At 38.3% G+C, this 20,757-nt stretch overlaps 1 protein-coding gene across 1 annotated transcript in view; it reads right to left on the bottom strand.

Annotated features, from left to right (window-relative positions):
* Positions 1 to 20,757, bottom strand: part of rapgef4a (Rap guanine nucleotide exchange factor 4a) — a 36,069-nt gene that overhangs the window by 14,011 nt on the left and 1,301 nt on the right. Inside the window, exons 2-7 of the mRNA XM_005723650.1 lie at positions 18,521 to 18,663; positions 18,343 to 18,431; positions 17,664 to 17,810; positions 3,835 to 3,907; positions 806 to 867; positions 143 to 180 (exon numbers count right to left, since the gene is read on the bottom strand). Of these exons, the coding sequence (XP_005723707.1) occupies positions 143 to 180; positions 806 to 867; positions 3,835 to 3,907; positions 17,664 to 17,810; positions 18,343 to 18,431; positions 18,521 to 18,663 (552 nt within the window). The remainder of the gene's footprint in view (positions 1 to 142; positions 181 to 805; positions 868 to 3,834; positions 3,908 to 17,663; positions 17,811 to 18,342; positions 18,432 to 18,520; positions 18,664 to 20,757) is intronic.

The raw sequence follows: 20,757 nt of genomic DNA, 5'->3' as shown, positions 1-20,757 counted from the left end.
GACAAGTCCGGTCTGATGTTTTTCCTCTCACTGTGGGGCCACAGGATCTCATCCTCGCTGTTACTGCATGACTCACAGCTGACATTATGATTTTATTGCATTCAAATGTGATTTTTATTTCCTTTTCATTTACTTTCCATACCGTTCCGTTAGCAGAGTCTTGACTGATGCATTCAGTTGCTTTAATGGGACACAGATACTGTGAATTACAGTCTGGGAGTGCTTTTTTGTTGTTGTTGTTGTTGTTTTTGATTTTTCCAGCTGAGGATGGCCATGGGGTGGGCTGCAGGACTTTGACATTTAAAATGCATTCTGAATGCTTCAGAGAGCAGTGCAAGTCATGCATTTATGTGAAAGCTTTAAAGCCTCATCATTTATTTACAAGACATTAGACCACTCAGTTGCCAAAGAAACTGGGCTTATTTATATATGTTATAGTAAATTAATTCTGTCTTTGTCGGTTACATAACAAGAATGCACACTTTCAGTTTCTCTTTTTGTGTAAGAGAGCGATTGTGATGTGGCTAAACTCCATAAGTGAACAACGCATGTAGCTCCATAAATCTGCTGTAGTGCAGCGTTATCAACTCAGTGGTCAGGAAATGACAGCAGGAGAGGGGACAGGAACTGTTTGGGATGGAGACGAAAAATCCAGTACTGTGTTTATATTTAGAGCAACTTTAAACAAACTTCACATTCCACACTTATTTCTGTGCCCCACTGAGGAGGTGAGCAACAGTACAGGATGCTCTTGCGCCCTCATAAAATGAAAAGGTTTCATCCTAAATAGAGACAGAGGAATTACCTTATTCAGAGGTTTGGAGACAACAAACGAGTTGTTGCTTATGTTCTCTTTGTCAGGCAGTCCTGGTGGGGAAAAACAGAGGATGTATGTTAGTCATGAAGGATCTGTAAAGATCCTGCAAAGCTGCAGAGAAAAAAAAGACTTTATAATCACTGAGATGTCCGCTAAAGTTATAAGTAAAACACACACACAAGAAGCTTTACAGGGGAATCAAATTTACTATAACAAAAATCAACTAATCCTTGAAAACAAAAAAGTTGCATATACTGTACATGTTCTGTTAGAATTTTTTAATTAAAAATTGCATCCTGAATATTCAGTGGCTGTGTGAAGGTTCTCAGTCACCTCCACCTCCTCTCATCCGAGAAGCTTCTGAAGAATGAGGTGAAACGTCTTCAAGCAACTCAAAGAAGTCCAGACGCTTTTCTTTCCAAGCTCCTTAGACTGTTCAATGGTCATTTTTTTTATGCTGAATAATTAGGTTCCTCCATAGACTCTGTAGAATAACTGTCAGTGGTTTGAATGTCAGACTATGTTGGCCTGCATTACTACACTTTCTTCATACTATTTCTTTTTGTTGGACCACCCTGACTTCAGAAGTGCCTTCATTACTCATGGCATACATTCAACAAGGTGCTGATTTTGGCTCATATTGACACGATAACATCACATAGTTGCTGCAGATTTCTCAGCTGGACATCTTTGGTGTTTTTCCAGTTTTGGTGACACTGTGCAAACTGTAGCTTCAGTTTCCTGTTCTCAGCTGACAGGAGTGGCACCACTGTGGTCTTCTGCCGCTGCAGCCCATCTGCTTCTGTGTTCAATGTGCTACATATGCAGAGTTGCTCTTCTGCAAACCTTGGTTGTAACACATGGTTAATTGAGTTACTCTTGCCTTTAAATCAGCTTGAAGTAGTCTGGCCATGTTTGTCTGACCTTTAGCTTCAACAAGGCATATTTACAAAGAGAACTCCAGCTCTTCTTCTGACCATTCTCTGTAAACCAATAGTGTAGGTTGTGTTCTGAAATACTCCAACCAGCCTGTCAAGAATCAACAACCAAACCACGTTCAAAGATGTCTTGAAAATATCTACATGCCTAAAATTGTATCTTGTTGTTTCATTTCTTTCTACATTTTATCTGCTCTACTGCCAGCGTGCAAACAACTGTCAAAAATAAAAATAAAAGTACTCACTTTTACAGGATGGAAAAATGTTTACATCCTAACATTTTGTGAAAAAACTCCATACATAGTTGCTTTTACAGTTGACATCATGGTTTCTGTTTAATATTAATCCTTAAAAAATTAATTTCCCCAAAGTTCTCCTCACCACAAGTGCAAAAAAGAGTGAAAAACACTGAAAGCACAAACATCTTATATAACCTACTGTATACGTGGTTCAGCCCGGAGGATTTCTGCATTTTATTGAAAGCTTCAGCAGCAGAGAGGGTCATTGCATTTCGTGCTAACATTAAAGATATGTACCAGCCTTGCACGGTTTTAGTATGAATTATATTTTTCATGTTATGTGTTTGTATAGAATTTATGCATGTTTACAGAAGTTAACACATCTGCCCATCATTCTGTTTGCAAAGCTGTGATATCAGTCCATTCATTCAACCAGGAATGTAGAGTAAAGTGAAAGTTAAACCAAGTGTTAGTCATTTGCCAGGAAAGAAAAATGCTGTTTCTGAGCAGAAATATTTTCCATTGTAGTGGCCAAACAAATGCATGCTTAGGTGGAGTGCATGACTGGAGTGAAGGAAACAATGCTGACCTGTTAATAACAAAGTGATTTAAAAGCGCACTGTAAGAAAACAGTTTAAAACATGTTTAATTCATTTGATTTGCTGTGACAGTAACAAAGCGGCTGAGCCTCTGCACAGGAGAGTGCTTCAGCCTCGAGCCGCCGGTGCTTGTGTGACTTATGTCTTTCTGCATCCGTGCATCGAGTTCAGGCTGTAAAACCCCTCAGTACTCAACTCTATGCTGCAAAATACTCAAACCCCAGCTCTTATATTGCTGCAGCAAAGCATGCAGCAACCAAAAAGGCACATCCACTTTTAAAAGCTACAGTAGTTAATAAAATCTTAGCTTTAGGGACTGTAAGTTTGAGGCTGGGAGTTCTTTACAGGAAAATCTTTAAAAAGCATTTTCTTTAAAATATGTCCATCATCATTAAAAATACATAACAATAGACAGTGACCCCAGTGTTGGTAAACCAGCAGACTGTGGATTTATGGACTGCCGTTCATCATTTTTATGATACGTGACTTTGAAGCAAGTTAAGTGCTCTGTGCAGAGCAAGTGCAGAGCAAAGTCAATATCAAGTTAGGTTGCAACAGAAAAGCAGAAATGATAGTATCAGCCTCGACACAATGCCAGAGGTTCCAACAGTAATGGAGTTAGTCAGAAAGAAATACAATAAAAGATCCTTTTTATTCGTAGGAGCAGAAAAATTGGTTGTTTGTAAAAACATTTATAAAGTCAGAGGAGCCATTTACTGTAAAATGAAGAATTTCTTCTTCATCTTGATAAACTCTGAAGACAATCAACATACTAACACTGAAGTAAACTGAATCAACTTGAGGACGGCATGGCAGCCGAGCAATTAGGAAGCACATCAGCAGTGAGTACTTTTTTTCTGCCTGTACTCTTGCTCCATTTCATTTAGTGAAACGGAGGCGCCCTTTCTCTAAATTTCCTGTCTCTCTACACCGTCGGCCACGAAAATGTTTTATCATTTGTGACATAAAAGCTGCTGAAAGTAAAACAAATCTACAAGCTTTTAAGACTATAACCATCTGTACAAGCTACTGTGTTTAAACGTGTCGGAGCATCAGCACTGCGACATTTTACAGTTGAATGTTAGCATGAAATTTTATGCAATGTTCAGTGAACGCTTCAAAATCACAGGACAGGCTGTGATTTTGAGGCACTTGTTGATTATGATGGCGTAACTGCTAATAATAACTGACAAAGTTAGGAATGAAATATATAGTTGTTAGGTCCAAACGAGGTCACTTACTGTCTGCGTTACAACCGCTTTCCATGACACCATAGGGTGGGGCGAGTAGTCCAGCCATACAGTGATGATATTTCTATAAAAATAAAAGCACATACCAGTTACACTTATAAATAAAATAATGTTTAATGTAAAGTAAATTGTATAATATATATATAATATGTATCAATAGGAATCAAATAAATGCATACAGGTGGAGTCAATCCATCATTATTACACCAAAACTGAAATTAAAATATACTCTCGATGGCCTTTATTTAGCTGCTTCTGACTCATCAAGGTGGCTGATGATCTATGGCAGCAAAAAGATCACAATAACTGGAAAAATACTTAAATGTGTCTCAGGAATCACTCTAGGACTCAAAAATCTATACTTCTTAAATGTCTTTCCATGTTCTTTAGCTCCCTCTTTTCCAGCATTTCCCGTCTCTGCCTCTCATTAATGTGTCGTCTAACAAAGGCAGGACAAGAGGAATAGAAATCACCCCCACTGTCATCACTTGTCTCTAGGCTGTGTGGAAAAAATAAAAAGTCAATGAGGGTTTCGGGTGTCTGATGATATTTCATTCTTATTAGTCCTAACACGCAAATGTAAGAACGGTTCAGTGCATAATTATTAAAAATAGGGGAAAACCACATACAAATACCTCTTGTATGTTGCATATTTCTTTTTGCCACTAAGTACATGTCCATTAATGCTGTTCCAACTGCAGAGAGCCACAGAACAAGCACAGCAAGACAATACAAGTGTACTTCCCTCGCACCATAATTGTGTCCTGAGGCAGCAGAGATATTACACAATGAACATCATACTGCACCCGTGCACTTACAAATGCAATGTTTATGACACTGGAGCACTAATAGGACACTCCAACAGTAACCAGCGAGACAGTTTTTTTTTCAAATTCAGGAATAAAAAACACTAAAAAGATGCATAGAATACCATTTAATTCCAAATTATTTCTGTGGTTTTTAAACTAACACTGTTTTCCTAGCAGCATATTACTGTACAAATTGTGTTCAGCCAGCTTTGTAAGTAAAGTATAGTTAGATGGTACAGACAACTACCTTTTAATAATGTACACTTAGCCAGTCACACAGCAGTAGCTCAATGCATTTAGGCATGTAGACATGGTCAAGGTGACCGGCTAAAGTATGATCAGAGCATTTCAATGGGGAAGAAAGGGGATTTTAGGAACTTTGCACATGCCGTGATTGTTGTCGGAAGACGGGCTGAAACTCCAGAAACTGCTGATCTGATGGGATTCTCCCACACAACCACCTCTAGACTTTAAAGATAATAGTCTAAAAAGAGAAAAGATTCAGTGAGCAACAGTTCTGCTTTGAACTGATAGGAAGGCAGCAGTAATTCAAATAACCATTTTTAACATGCAATGTATGCAGAAGAGCATCTCTGAAAGTACAGCAGAAGACCACACCAGGTCCATACACAGTGTATACCTTCTGATGGCTGCTTGCACCAGGTTAATGTGCCACAAAATTCAGATTAACTCAGGCTTTATTTTGAATATGACAAGGATTTCACTGTATGCGAGTCACCTCCATAGTCAGCGGAGCTTCAATAGAGCACCTTTGGGATGTGGTAGATTCTCATCATGGACATGCAGCTGAAGAATCTGCATATCTGAAAATCTCTGAGGAATGTTTCTTTGTTGTTCCACAAAAAACTAAAGCATATCTGAAGACAGAATTGGGTTGAACTGGTACTAAAAAGGTACAATTAATAAAGCATTGAGTGAGTGTGCATTTGTTATCGTATTTTAAACTTTGTCAATTAAATAACGAGATCTGCATACATAAATACATCACTCCAACACAGCTGATTGCTAAAATTATATTTTCTTAATAAGAATTTGCCAAGTAGATTGACAACTCAAGATTAATATGGGGTGAAAGACAAACAAAAACTGATTATGTGCTGCAGAAACTGCGTACTAGGTCAATAAAAAGCTGATTGAGGACCACTTAGTGCCAGACCAATTTTCCCCACCATCCTATCTTCTGGTCAGTGGAGACTGAATGAGGGCAAGAACTCTAGAGCCCTTTGTTCCCCTGATGGCAGCGTACTCAGAGGTCATGCTTTAAACTCAATTCTGCACTCTGAAGTCAGTTAATCACTTAAGCAACCCCTTAGTGGCACACAACCTTTTCCCTCAAGCCTTTTAGATATACCTCAGTGGCCTCAGGTTGTAACTTGACTTGTTGCTCACCAAGATACTAAAAGCTCTCCAAGCTCCGATTTTGATAATGTGCCTGCTGTGAACATGCAAAACAAGATATTTAATTTTAAATTAATCAATGCAAAAGCAGTGATTCAGTCAGAGTCCGGCAATTCTATCAATCTCGGCTGACAATTAAAGGATTTAGGATTAAACTGAGGCACGCATGAACAAATGAACTCAATCCCTCTGAGCCAGTAAAGCCATGCTCCCTGAGGGACTGAATGCAGCAGATGGGATGGGAGCGTTGTTTTCGAGGGGGTCAGGTGTGTAAAAAGCAATCAGTTTCTATTTTATTCGTAATGACGTCTCTGACTCTTGTGACACACAACATGATATTTTCTGCAGGGAATTGTTTTAATACCAGCTCACTGTAACCTGCCATGTTTTCAGGACTGTCTAACCTTTTGCCTGTATAAAAACTGTCTTTGTTTTATTTTAAAACATCAGGCATGTAATAATAAAATCTTTTAAGTCATTAAAAAAGAAGTTTCTCAGTCGGATGTCATTTTTTATCATCATTCTTCACTCAGTTTCTTCTGGTTTGATGGTATATTAAATGAAAAAAAAAAACATATTAGTTTTTTCATAAAAGTCTCGGATGAGAAAATTAGTTCGAAATGTATATCATTTTCTTTTATTTAATAAATGTATTTTTTTTTCTTTTTTGTAAATGCATCAAATAGTAATAACAGTTAGTTGTGGTTTTGCTTTTAAAAATCCATACTCTCATGTTTACACTCTTTTAAGAAATAGTAACGCTTCATGCAGATTCGTTTACCATACTGCAAAGGGAACATTCAAAACTGACATTTCTTATTCCTTTGTAACAAGTTAAACAAATAGTTAGACAGTTATATTTTTAATGTGTAAAACCACAACATAAAACAATCTAGTCTGTATCTTCTGGAGAAAATTAGCATTTATAAGCCAGACATTAGAGAGGCAACAATGTCGCCGAGGCGTACTTCCTGAAATGTCAAACTGCTGCTTAACTGAAATGAATCAGTCTGATTATTCACTCACTGGCCTTTATTGCTTTCATCCAGATTAGAAGATTATTAGAGCATCAAATCAGCTCACAGATCAGCTAGACTGGTTCAAACTGCAGCTATATTACAATTACTTTGATAAGTAGATTTGGCACAAAAGTCATTTCTGACATTTTATGAGGCTTGTTTATTAAGATGTCTAAATGTGCCTGGAATGCTCCTCTGAAATGTTAATTCAAATATTTATTTCTCAATAAAATAGCAACAGCATCTGCTGCTCTGTGGTCTGCCAGACTCATCAAACTCACCAAACTCGCAGTAACCCTACTCAGCCATGCCTGCCCAGTCTAACTGTGCCTCTCAGACATTACCTTATTCCTAAGACTGAATTTAGAGCCAACTTCGATTCAGCCTTTTTGATCATTTATTATAATTAAAGTCCTTAACTTTGGTAGGTAACTTGGATCCAGAAATCTTTCAACCATGACAACATGGACACTAACAATACTCAGGTAGGCTTTGGCCTTTATATGATGCTTGATTGATTCCTCTCTTTCTTTTCCCCAGTCAAGTCTGTCCCGTATTTAGCAGGTTAAAATAAAATAAACAATAAAAGGCGAATCAAATAGACCAATACGGCAAGGCTGGGTTGGTCGATTTGGTAAAGTAAATCTGTTGGACATTTTTCTTTGCCTTTAGACAATAATTCTGATGGCCAAAGAGCGAAACAGGACAGGGAAAAATAAATAAATAAATAAACAAATAAATAACATATCTGGCGATACATCCGTTGCCGGAAATTTATTCTTGTTAAAATTGAGTTTTTCCTTCCCACTGTCGCCAAAGTGCTTGCTCAGAGTGGGAAAGAGATTCTTTGGTTTTTCTCTGTATGTATTATTGTAGGGTCTACTTTACAATATAAAGTGCATTGATGCGACTGTTGTGATTTGGTGCTGTATAAATAAAACTGAATTGCATTGAAAAAAAAAAGATGCTTGATTGGCACTCAGGGGCGCATACAGCACTGCACTATCCACAGCAATTACACCACAAAGTGAACATGAACCACCTTTCATGTTGTTGACAACAAATGTTTTTTCTAATTTTCTCATTTTCAATGTGTTCTGCTTTCAGAGATGATGTTCTGCATACGTTGGTTGTAACAAGTGTTGCTGGCAAGTGTTATAACAGCTGTAAGCATTTTATCAATTCGCCTTTTGACCTGTGACATCACCAAGCTATTTTTACCCAGAGAATAGCTGCTCACTGGATGTTTTCTCTTTTAAGTCCATTTTCTGTGAACCCTGATGATGGTCGTGTGAAAGTATCTTTAGGAAGGGAGAATGTACTGGTTCAAGTTTTTAACACAGAGTCCGTATTAGGACTCACAAGCATTTTGGAAAATAACATCCACACTTGTACTTGAGCTGATTCTGACAGCATAATGTGCAAAGCATCAATTAGAAAGACCAAATAAGATATGCAAATCAAATTATCCTTCACAGTTTGTCATTAAGTCAGCAAGCACAATGGATTAGTCAGCCCACAGTTTTTGATTCAACCCTTTATCCAAATGAATGACTGTTTTATTTCCATGACTAAATTCATGAACTTTTGCTTAAAGCAGATCAGTAATTTTACAAATACTTCAAAACTAAGAATGATGCTGTTTAAACTGATAGTAGAGCAGACCAACACGTCATGAAATTATTATTTACAATTATTTACAGTTTTGGACATCAAACATGGTGAAATAGGACACTGTGGTGTAAATTCAACATGGGAATATTGTTTTCATCCATTTTTTTCTATTCATTTTTACAATTACATTTCACTGACTGTTAAGTTTGGTTTTTACCTTTGTGCAAAAACTCTATATTTCATAAATATTTCAAACAATTGCAATGAGAAAAAGCTCGTCGTTGGAGTCGAACGCTCGGAGTAAAAGCAGAACTATAGATAATAGATCTAAAAAGTTCAACTCAAAGAGCAGCTTAAAAAGGTCCCCTTTTCAACCTGAAGTATAGAAATGAGGTTTAAACATGCTTTAAAAATATGAATTTACTCATTTGAAGTAGCATCTTCAAAGCTGAACCCAGAACAAAGGATGAAGTTCAAAGAATTATAAATAATAAAAAACTATGTTCCTGAAATTTCTGAAAACAAAAGGTTCAAATGTAATGTTTGTCCACATTCACTCTATAGAGACTAAAAGTGAGCAGATTTCAACAGACAAGGTAATCTTGCACTTCTGAGCAATACCACAGATTAACAATAGTGAAGTCAAGATTTTTTAATTAATTTTGCATCATAATCTCTCAGAGAGGATCACTACTTTTATTTTTTTGTTATTTTGTGTAAGTGTAATATCTAATATCACCCTTGGTGATTGCTTGTTGTGCAGCAACAAACACTGACAGTCATTAGTGCACATCTGACTGTTTTTTAAAGAGCCAAAATTTAGATTTCCATTTGCTCATCTTAATTTGTTAGGAAGGATTCAACCAGAAAAGGTCACAACCATCCAAAAACACGGTTCAAACTGACAGACGAGCCACGTAATGCTGTAAGCGTCATGTTAGCTAGGAGCGTGTAAGTATAGTGGCGTCTGAAAGATCAAATGAATAAGCCTGGATGTGCCCTGTTCTCTTATGATATGTCATTTTATGTTTTTCCATATGCATTAAACAACTGAAAAAACTGTCACCGTGATATGAAAATTGCAAAATAAGCATCTAATGCACAAAGGTGGTGTACTTTAAAGAGATGACATATATGTTTTATGTTATCTATGTCATAACAGCAGATCAGTGAAGCTATTAACCGGGTCATCTCAGTGCAGTCTCAGTTCAAGTTCCTTCACGGTCTTTCACGCTTGAGTACGTTACTGCGTTGTGAGCATCACCGTGCATGAATGCACGCCTGTATTTTGAATAATTCACGAGAGATTACATAAGCAAACGTAGTGCAAACTGTTCTGAAAGTATTCAGCAGTTATTCTGAATATTTATAGGGATGCTTTGAGTTAAAGGGAAACCATTTAGGGAAAAGAGCTTCATTTCTGCAGTTATAGATTTTCTTCCAAACTAAATTCAAACCATGAGGTAGGACTGAAAAAAGTACATTTAAGCTTTTAAACTGAACATTCAGGTTATCCTCATATATCTAAATTTGCCCCGGTAATTACAAGGTAACTATCCTGCAACTAGAAAGATAAATTTCTATGAAGCATTTTTCATTTCTACATTTTGTTTCAAATGCAACAAATCAATTTTTTATCGCTGGAAAGCTTTGCAAATGTTACCTAAAGATGCTACCAGAGTCCCATGCAGCCTGCTACTGAAAGCTTCGCCACGCTCTCTTAATCCAGATGTTGGCAAACACTCCAAGCATGTATGTCTGATTTTAAGATTTCCAGGGTATCAAGCAGTCTGTCGCAGGTCACAGTCAGCATGGTCCAGCAGGATCCAGCAACGCCCTCAAACTGCTCTCAGAGCAGTGCGAGCAGACCGTCTCAGCCGGAGAGCTCAGCAGTGTGCCAGTCAGCTGCTGACTTCTTCTGAGCAGCAGTTGCTAGGTGATTACTCAACTCCAGTCACCGAGCACACGGGAGAGCATGCTCAATCTCTCCCTCTCTCTCCCTCTCTCTGTCACAAGCTCAAGCTTATCTATTCACACAATCCTGCTCATTTTCAGCATGGCCACCTTCATAAAGCAAGAGCAAAAGCGAAGGGAGGCCAGTCACAGACAGGATGCGAAGACTAATGTTCAGGAAGATAAAACTGACTGCAATGAACTGCAGATGTGCCATTCAAAGCTGAATTGTGGTTTGATTTTTATTTCAAGTAAAGTCTAAAAACTGATATTTGGATGTTTGGATGTTTTCGTCTGCAGACAGAAAAAGTCTTGTGGCTTTGCACATTATGTGTTATACTTGGAAAAGTACCACCCTGCTTCTAGTTTGTCAGGTGTTTGACATCTGCCAGTATATATTGAAGTATATACTTCAATATACTTCAATCGATATTAAGAAATTAAACAGGGAAATGGTTGAAAAATACTTTAGAATACCAAGAAGCTATGAATACAATATAAAGAAAAACTTTAATTAAAAATACATAGGTAGTACATGCTGAATGATTAGCATAGGCTGCTGAGCTACACCCAATAAGTAATATAAAACAGTTCAGTGTTTCCAGTTTAGTGCACTTTAATTTTCCACTGAAAAATTGTGCCAATCTTTAAACAGAATATGACTCAGTACAGCTGTGCTGTCTCATAAAACAACAGCTTTTTGCAGTTAAAACAGAGTTAAAACACTGCTCATTTTTGTATTTTGCCTTTTTATGGTTGTCTGACATATGACATTAAAAATGTGTGAGTTGACAGTTAATGAGTTGTTTTTATTGCATTTCCAGAACTTATGTGTGTCTTATAAAAGGCTGAAGAAGTACATAAAAACTGTGCAGCACAGACACTGAACCAATCAGTTGTGTTGTGTTTTTTCGAAAAGGAAAAAAAATGTTGTTTTGCGTATTTCCCGGTGTAACTTATCAAAATAACCCAATACTAGCTTCATATTTGCGGTAGTAGAGATACATAAAGATTTAAATTCATATCAATGTCCCTTTCAAGAACAGAGAAAATCTGAATCTTATCTCTGACTTTGTTACTTATCGGAGCCACAAGACAGCCATATTGGATTCCTGGAGGTGATTATTCACACTATTACGTGTTTAACCTATATGCTCACTGGCCACTTCATTAGATACACCTGTTCAATTATTTGTTAACACAAATATCTGATCAGTCAACCACATGGCAGCAACTCAACAACACGATTAAGATGACCTGCTGAAGTTTAAATCGCATTTTTAGAAGGTCCCAATCTGGGATGTCTCCTGTAGGGTGTGGTCAGAATTTGTCATGAACAACATCGAAGCACAGATCCATCCTGCCTTATATTCTTTAGGGCACATTTTGAGCCTAAATCATACCTGAGATTGATTGGCGCAAAAATGACATAGAGTTAACTGTATTCAAATTGTGCAAAAGACAAATCTGTAGCAACTGTGTAATGCTATGATGCCAATATAGATCAAAATCTCTGAAGAATGTTTCCAGCACGTTGATGAATCTATGCTACAAATATTTAAAGCATGAAGTTAAAAGAGAGTCCCCATTAACTAATGAAGCAAGGTATAACTAATGACATGGCCAGGGAGTGTATACAAAGAATATATCATCAGCAAAGTGAAAAAGTAGAAAGTAAAAGAAGCCAGAAAGCAAAATACTACACCAAGTGTCATCTTATGGATGTTTATTTATTTTAAAAATATTTTAATTATTAATTAGTCACATCACATGTCTTATCTCTCTTAATCCATCAAAAACAACCGAGAGTCATTTTACTTATTTATTAAGTATTTTGTCATTTACATTCTAATTTCTCAACATAAGACAATATGAAAATACCTACAAATTTAAATAGTTATTCAGTTTCTACAGCTATTGATCTAAGACAGAGAAGAAAATGGGATTACTAATGAGAGAAGGTGCTGAAACACACACTGATCACACAGGTGTAGGTGAGTGTGTCACTGTCAAATCTGACAGCCTGTCACATCCAGCCGAGAGAACAATAAGGGGTCTAGATTCTGCAACAACTTCAAGAGAATTTTGCAAATCAAATCATATTTTGATTTAACAATCTTGAATTTGAATTAATACAGGCTTGTACTGAACAGGCAATAGCATAAATTATCTTTTGTAGCTGATGAAGACAGTGGAAGAAGAAGATATCCCATTTTTCTTATTTTCCTCTCGTGTCACAAATTTGACCTGTATGACTATGTGCCTTAACTTGCAAGCTTAACTGAGGTCGGGGACGCTGGTTGCATTACTCTGCCTTGCAATTTGGCTCTAAGCAGCCATGCTGGCAGTGTTATCATAGTTGGTTGTAAAATCTGGTTTGCCGTAAAAAAATAAAAAATAAACGTGTGTCAACAAAGTCAACAGGGTTCATCCTCTTGACACAATGACTGTGATGAGTCAGTCAGCCACATTGCTATCCACGGAGCAATTCTTCTAGTCTAGCTGAATAGGATTACAAAGATCAGCAAGGGCAGCTGCAGCTTCACAGGTGCTGTTTTATTTTACAGAAATTCATGTTGCAGGCTTGCGATGATGTAACAACTCTGGGCGGAGATAAGGCAATTATACTATGTTGATACAATCTTCCTGCCCTTTCGTTGCACGTATCCACCGACCGCTCCTATCAGAGGATATATGTGGCCTGATTTTTCCAACCTCCCCCTTACCCAGTCCTCAGACTCTAGAGGGCATGTTGCATCCCTGCCACTTCCTATTCATCACTTTTTTCCACGGGTTGCACACCGGGTTGCTTCTATAGACTGATGATACTGACATACCAACCTCCCTGCTGGGCTCAGCAACCAACAGACCTGCCCTAAGGATGAAAACACTACACATATAAGCATCTGTAATTCCATTTTACTCAATATACTATATGTTGAGTGTGCACATGCCTATAAAACTCCCTTTGTCAGATCTGATAGAAGATAACAAAGCCTCCTGTCCGGGTGGCCCCCAGGCTGATGTGATTGTAATACAGCCGCCTTGCCACCCAACAAGCACAAATTACAATTGTGTTGTTTCAATCACAGTGGCCATCGGAAGCAGGAAACAAAGTAAAGAGTAAGCTGATGACCAGGCCGTCTATGCTTCAGTCAGCCTCCCTGTGTATGCTGAGCTTGGCTCATGTCTGCTATGTTAAACAAACAAGCACACGGACAGCTTCTGTCACGTGCCGAGCTACATGAAAGGCGCTCTCGGTGCTCGGACGATTCAGCATAAGAACATAAATATTAAAATTGCACGCATAGGCGCTCAGGCTTTAATATGCATAGATGTCATACACCAAGACATACAACATTTTAAGGAACAAATATGGAGCAAAGTGTCTTGTTAACACTAGCTCTGTGTAGAAAACCTTTATTTATATGAACTGGTGAAAATGGTGAAAATGAAAGGACAAAACCTGAACCTTTGACCCCCTGTGGACCAGATGTTGACGTAATTTATCATCATCTGAAAGACCATTTCACAAGACAACCATCATCAAAACACCAATTGAGATAATATATATTTACCAGCCACTTTATTAGGTATATCTGTTCAACTGCTCCTTACTGCGACTTTCAAATTTGGAGGCGACTCATTAGATTTGCGAATGTAGACATGGTCAAGGATGGGGGCAAAAGGTGGGTCAAGTGACACTAAATGTGTCACAGTTGTTGGTCCTAGACGACTTGGTCTGAGAGTTTCAGAAACTGCTGATCTCCTGGGATTTTCCTTCAAACCAATCTCTAAGATTTACAGAGAATGGTCTGAAAGAGAGAAAATATCCAGTGACTGAGCAGCAGTTCTCTAGGAGAACTCTTGTTGATATCAGATGTTAGAGAAGAATGGCCAGACTGCTTCAAGCTGAGACGAAGACAACAGTAATACAAATAACCAATCATTACAACCAAGGTATACAGAGGAGCATCCCTGAATAATCAACACATGAAACACTGAAGCAGATGGGCCACAGCAGCAGAAGACCATACCAGGTGCCACACCTGTCAGCTGTAAACAGACAACTGAAGCCAAAATTGGCACACTGTGTCGAGTTCTGATGCAGTGGGTGGCAGGGTAAAGATTTGGTGTAAACAACATGAAAGCATGGATCCATCATGCCTTATATAAGTGGTTTTTAGGCAGGATAACATGTCATGTAATAGATTTGAAGGCAACAAAGGTGGTGTAACCTTGTGATGCTATCATATCAATATGGACCAGAATCTCTGAAGAATGCTTCCAGCACCCTGTTGAATCTATTCCACAAAGAATTGAGGCACTTCTAATGGGAAAATGGTGAATGGTGAGTGTACTTTATAACTCCAAGTGACTTCCGGAGACTTGAAGAATCAACGTGCTAAGGCACGTCAAAGTATTTTCCCAAATGCATTTACTATGTTACGTTTATCCAATTTGTCACCTCTCTGTAATTCTTTTATTTACTGTATTATTCCAAACAGAAGATTGAAACACCTACAGAAAAAATACACTAAATTATTCACGAGTATAATCATAAATAAAGCTAGTGTTGTTCTCACTCTTGCAAAATTTTCTAAGACTGCTTGGCCAAAGGCAAGGGGACAGTTCTGTGTTGTAGGGAGGAGGAGGTGGTGGAGGAGGAGGTGGTGAAGGAGGAGGCGTGTAGCTTTGTTTAAATGCTTCCTTTGGCTCAGACCGGAGCAGGTAATATATTTCCTTTAGCATCACTCTTTTCCCATCTCCTCACATTAGCTGTAATCAAGCTGTATTCTTCTTTTCACCCAATCTTTCAGGGGCTGGAAGCAGTAAGAACACTGACCTCATGCAGCTTAACATTCATCATGCACCACAGAATGCAATTCAGCTTAAATTAAGACCCTGTGAAGCAGCTGAGCTTTATCTGCAAAAGCAACCATCAAGACACGCAGGAAACTTAGGGTCACCACAGCACATCAGAAGTGGCTCAAACAGTCTGATGTCTGATGCCACCAGTAACAAGATACACCTTAAACAATCGTTCAGCACTGCAGTAAAACTAGGAGGAAAAAAATAAGCACATATGCCTGGAAGAACATTCAGGCGAACTGTTTGTATGACCAACAAACTGCAAAATACAGAAATGATCATCTGTCTCGATTGTGTGAATTTTGACCGCAGTGCTGCTCAGGTACAGGCTGGCTAACTCAGCACATCTAACAATAGAAGATCCATGTATTGATGCTAATGCTGTAAATCACTTTTCTGTTTTTTTTAGATGAAGTTCTGTACAAGAAACACTGCAAGGACGGGAGACATCTCAGCGTAGGACATATCTCATTTAGAGAGCTTCAACTTTAAACTACCCATTATCCTTTTTGTTCTATACAAAAATACCAATTACCTTGAGAAAATTCTTAAAAGCCTCAAAATTACATGTGCAAACTTACTACATTAAAACCATAATGAGCACTGGAGAACTCAGAAAAGTGCCTGGTAAGATCCTTGCCTTTTAACAGCTGTACCTGTGATGCTGCAAAATAATACTTACAAGCCCAAGTCTTAAAGTTAGATTTAAACACTTATACTGTAATATTATTAGTTAGAAAATACAAGAATGGACCGTCAAACAAGCAACAAAGAGGACCAAGGTTGAGCAGAAAGCATTTCAGTGCCATTATCTAAGGAATGTATCTATCACGGGTGTGACGCCCTTCACAAACCTGAGTTTGAAACTGGTGCTGTGGGAAACTCTTTCCAAATATAGACACTCATTAATTTAAAAAAATCAGAAGCCTCGAAAAAATAGTATCTGTTTATCTTCATGCGCCAAACAGCATCTTCACCATCACTTTGCAGTGAGTCTTTATATTAAGTAACAAACAAGACCAGAAAGATCCAAGAGTGAGATAAGACAATCTGGACACCAGATACAGGAGCTCGAAAATCTAATTTGAGACGAACCGAACTGAAGAGGTCGCCCGGGGGCAGAGGTGAAATGTGTATCCCCGTTGAACTTCCGCGTGAGCATACACACAGCCAAATTAAAGTATCCAGCCACACACAGCTTCTGATGGTCAGTGTGCTGGAACAGACACACAGCCCATAACTTAACCCGCTGATGCCCTTTGGTCCCAAAGGAAATAGGCTGTCTCTCTCTCAGGAACCCAGCCCAGCTGAGGGGGAGGTGAGTGACAAGAGGAACTTCTACACAGCATGGCACCCACCGGCTCACAGTAGCAGGAGACAGAAAGACGAGTGAGATATTTCTGACTGAAGCGGTCCATGAACATTATGTTTGTCTTTAATTTACAGTATTTAAACGTTTTATACTGAATGTTACTGCCCAGTTTTATACTTACACTGAATGACTGCTGAAATGATGCTAGTGTGAGTGAAAACACAAGGCTGGAGAGAGAGTTTCTCCTCAGAGCTACACTTCCATCTAGTGGTCAAAAGGGATAAACCAACCACTCATAAGTCAAAATCAGACGGAGCACTAGCAGAAGGTTACAGTAAAAGAATTGGACAGATTTTTTCCTCCAGAGGCCCAACAATAAATTCATAACCCAACCTTCGCTGATCCACAGGTGGTGTACACCACCTACGCTCTGGAGAGCACTCAGCTCAATTCGTCACAGTTTTCAGATTTAACATTTCAGCTGCAACAAGAACAAGCTAGGACAGGTGGCTGTTCTCTGACTTTAAGCAGCCCCCTCAGTTACTCACAAATTAAATGATAACTGGAAACCAGCGTGTGCTGCCTTTGAGCTACCCACTCAGCTGATAAGGCGCTGCTTTGTCTTCAAATGATCAAAAGCGGTCTGAATTTTCTGTTTATCACTAAAATGAGAGAAGTTAGTTCCTATGGACACATTTATTCCATAGCATTTTCAAATCTTACTTTGAGACTTTGATATCTGAGATGTGCCACAAATCGTAATGACCCAGATAATTTCTCTACTCTGCGACAAGTATAGACGGAGCAAAACGAGGCACATACCTCCCACAGAGACCTAAACTCCCTCTGCTCGATGCGTAGGAGCTCACTGAATTCCCGTGTAATGATGGTAGCATGTCGGGGAGTGTTATCCAGGATTGACTCCCCAAAGGCCGTTCCCGTCCCCAGTGTGCATATAGTAACAGCATCCTACATGAGACACACCAACATCACACACATTCCTCTTAGATCATTCCTTCATTGGGATTAAAAACTTTCAACTAGATGAGAATGCTGTGAAGTTCAAATGTAATATTCTTAGCAAATGAATTTATGCCGATCGCACAACTCTCGAAGGTTAAAGGAGAACTCCTGAGCACTCCATACACTCAACAAGATACAAACATATCACTCCAGTAAGCACCCAGACAAATAGGCTAAGGTGTGCAAAGTTCCACTGTTAACAAATGGTCAGTAATATTCCCTCATCTAACTTTTATTTTTCAAGTCTGATGAATTTCAGGTGGAGCTTTGCTTACAAAATTACAGAGATCTTCACAGACAGAGTAATTCAGCTTTGGGTGCAAATTTGGAGCATTAGTGTGTGAAGCTAAGATTGATTAAGATGAGTGTGATCTTGTGTGATACGCATGAAAGAAGAGAGCAATTTCTTTTAATTATCAATTACTTCATCAGCCTTCATTTTAATCTGGGGCTTTATGTAATGCTCGTGAAATTATACCTGATAACTTGATGTCTCAGACACCTTTACATCCAGCGAACCTGAGAGAACAGCATACCAGCACGTGCCAATATCTCCTTGTCGAAATACTGGGAAGAAAAAAAAACCAGTTTGAGAAAATAAAATAAAAATAGATGCACCGTCTTGTCCTCAGATTAGTTTCAGAGCTTTCACCTACTGGTGATGCCTTTCTCCAAGCACTCGTAAAATCCGCACAGGCATATCTGCTGCAGCAAACTGGGGTGGAATCTCTCAAAGGCCTTCACATTTTTCAGCCGTGCCAGGATTATGTCAACATCTGCCCCCGAGCGCTCTGCTGGTCTGGAGAAATACAAAGAACAGCGTGATGTACAGTTAACTAAAAATCTACATGAAAAGCTAACTGCAGAGCTGCAGAGCCTGCATCATTCAAAGCAACTGAACCTTTTTTTAAGTAAAGTTTACTTTGAACTCTGAAACATGAAGTCTGCAGAAGACACCATTAAATTCTAACACTGTACTATTCTATTTAACAAACTTGAAAGTCAATATTTGGTATGACCACATTTATTCTTCAATACAGCCTCAAAATCTCTGACAAATTCTTTCTTGTAATTAAGTAGTCTTTGGGAATAGTTTTCCAGGTTTCTCGAAAGATCTTGTTTGGATGTTGGACAACTATTGCTCAAGAGCACCTTAAAAATTAAAAGAAAGTCTCAAGACTCTTGCGTGGGTTATTTTGAGCTGTGGATCATGCAAACCTATTTTAACTGAGTCCAGGAATAAAAATATAGCAATTAACAGAATATGTACTCTTTAATAAAAGCACACCAAATTTAGTTTGAGATTATCTCTCGCATCTGTCTCATTTAGAACAATTTGTTTTTATTCTACAGTCAGATTTTTGTTGAACCAATAATTTCGTTCCTCTCAAACAATAACTGTCAATTTCCCAGTGTGCACGGCTGCTGCATTCATGAGTTGCATTGCAGCAATAAGAAAGGCTTTATTTCCAAATAAAGCCTTTCTTTATTTGGAAAAAGTTAGCACAGACAAAGTGCTAACACACGTTGCACAGACCTTAGAGTAAAAATTTCTTTTGTTCTTTTGTTTAAATTGAAAAGCCTGACCCAGTTTTAACTCCATTTTTAATGGCACGTTCAAACTGAATATCATTTGTTATTGCACTAATCCCTGCACTGAATTTTTACCTCTCTGTTCTGTGCCTGTCTCACTTTTGTTACACTCAGTCCAGAGCCTCTGATGTAACTGGTGGGTGGATGAACTGCAGCTTACATCACCTTTGAAACAAGGTCCGGCTTTTTAAAAAAGTGAAACCAAACATTATCAATAATTCAAAGATGGAAACAACCTTTGTGCTTTTGTTTTTTGAAAATTTACTGCTCTATAGTTTTACAATACACTAAGTAACAGCTTGCAGAAAAAAAAAGACTTTTCATCGTGTATTCCCTGGAAACCTTTAACCTCACATTATGCCTCTATAATTGTATGTACTCCTTGATAAGACCCTATGTTCAGCAGTGCAGCCGCTTTGAATGTATTCTGTTTTTCTACCCTGCATTATCATAATCAGGACAAGGCAAGAGAAAGAGAGACTGCGAGAAAGAGCGAGATGTGTGGGAGCCTGACTTTCAAAGCCAGTGTCTGTTTGAAAACTGACCTAGATGAAAAAAACAGAAAGAACAGAGAAAAAAGCAGAAAGTGCCAGTTTGACGTGCAAGTGAGAAACGATTATTTTCATCATGCAAGCTTGTTACAATTTGTACAATGCAAACAATGATCAACCTAATGACCAGTAATCCAACCTGAGATGTCAAATAATGAGCGTATTGATGAGTGAGATGTAATTTGTCTGTGGGCTTAGTTCAGGAAATGACACAACTGCTTTTCGTATTCACCAATCTTTTCCAAACTGTTAAATAATCAAGCAGTTTGGATAAACTTAGATGTCTATCATCCACTGAATTTCAATGTAAAAGTGTCAAATGAATGATAGGGTGACTCATGGATGCTGTTTGCTGTTTGGAAAAGGTGAGTCACCCAAGAACCATTTGACTTGAGGGACACAGGTGGCTTCTACAAGCAAGCAGAGGATATTACTGTGTAAACACGTCTGGCACCCTGTGTCACTTTGCTGTGTGTAGCTGTTGTACTTTGGACCTTTTGATATATGCTGCACCCCTTATTGTCATCATCCTGTAGATCAATAGTAAGCAACCCACTAACACCTGAGCTGCATCCAGTATATACTTGCATATTGGCCAAACTGTCTAAGCATGTAAATGTAAAAAATAATGTAAAAAAAAAAACCATGCAGTAAGAATTAAAATAGATAGATAGATAGATAGATAGATAGATAGATAGATAGATAGATAGATAGATAGATAGATAGATAGATAGATAGATAGATAGATA

The sequence above is a fragment of the Pundamilia nyererei genome, unplaced genomic scaffold (genome assembly GCF_000239375.1).
Source record: "Pundamilia nyererei isolate P.nyererei 1_Seehausen unplaced genomic scaffold, PunNye1.0 scaffold00009, whole genome shotgun sequence".
NCBI lineage: Eukaryota > Metazoa > Chordata > Actinopteri > Cichliformes > Cichlidae > Pundamilia > Pundamilia nyererei.
This window is presented reverse-complemented; position numbering and strand designations above follow the sequence as displayed.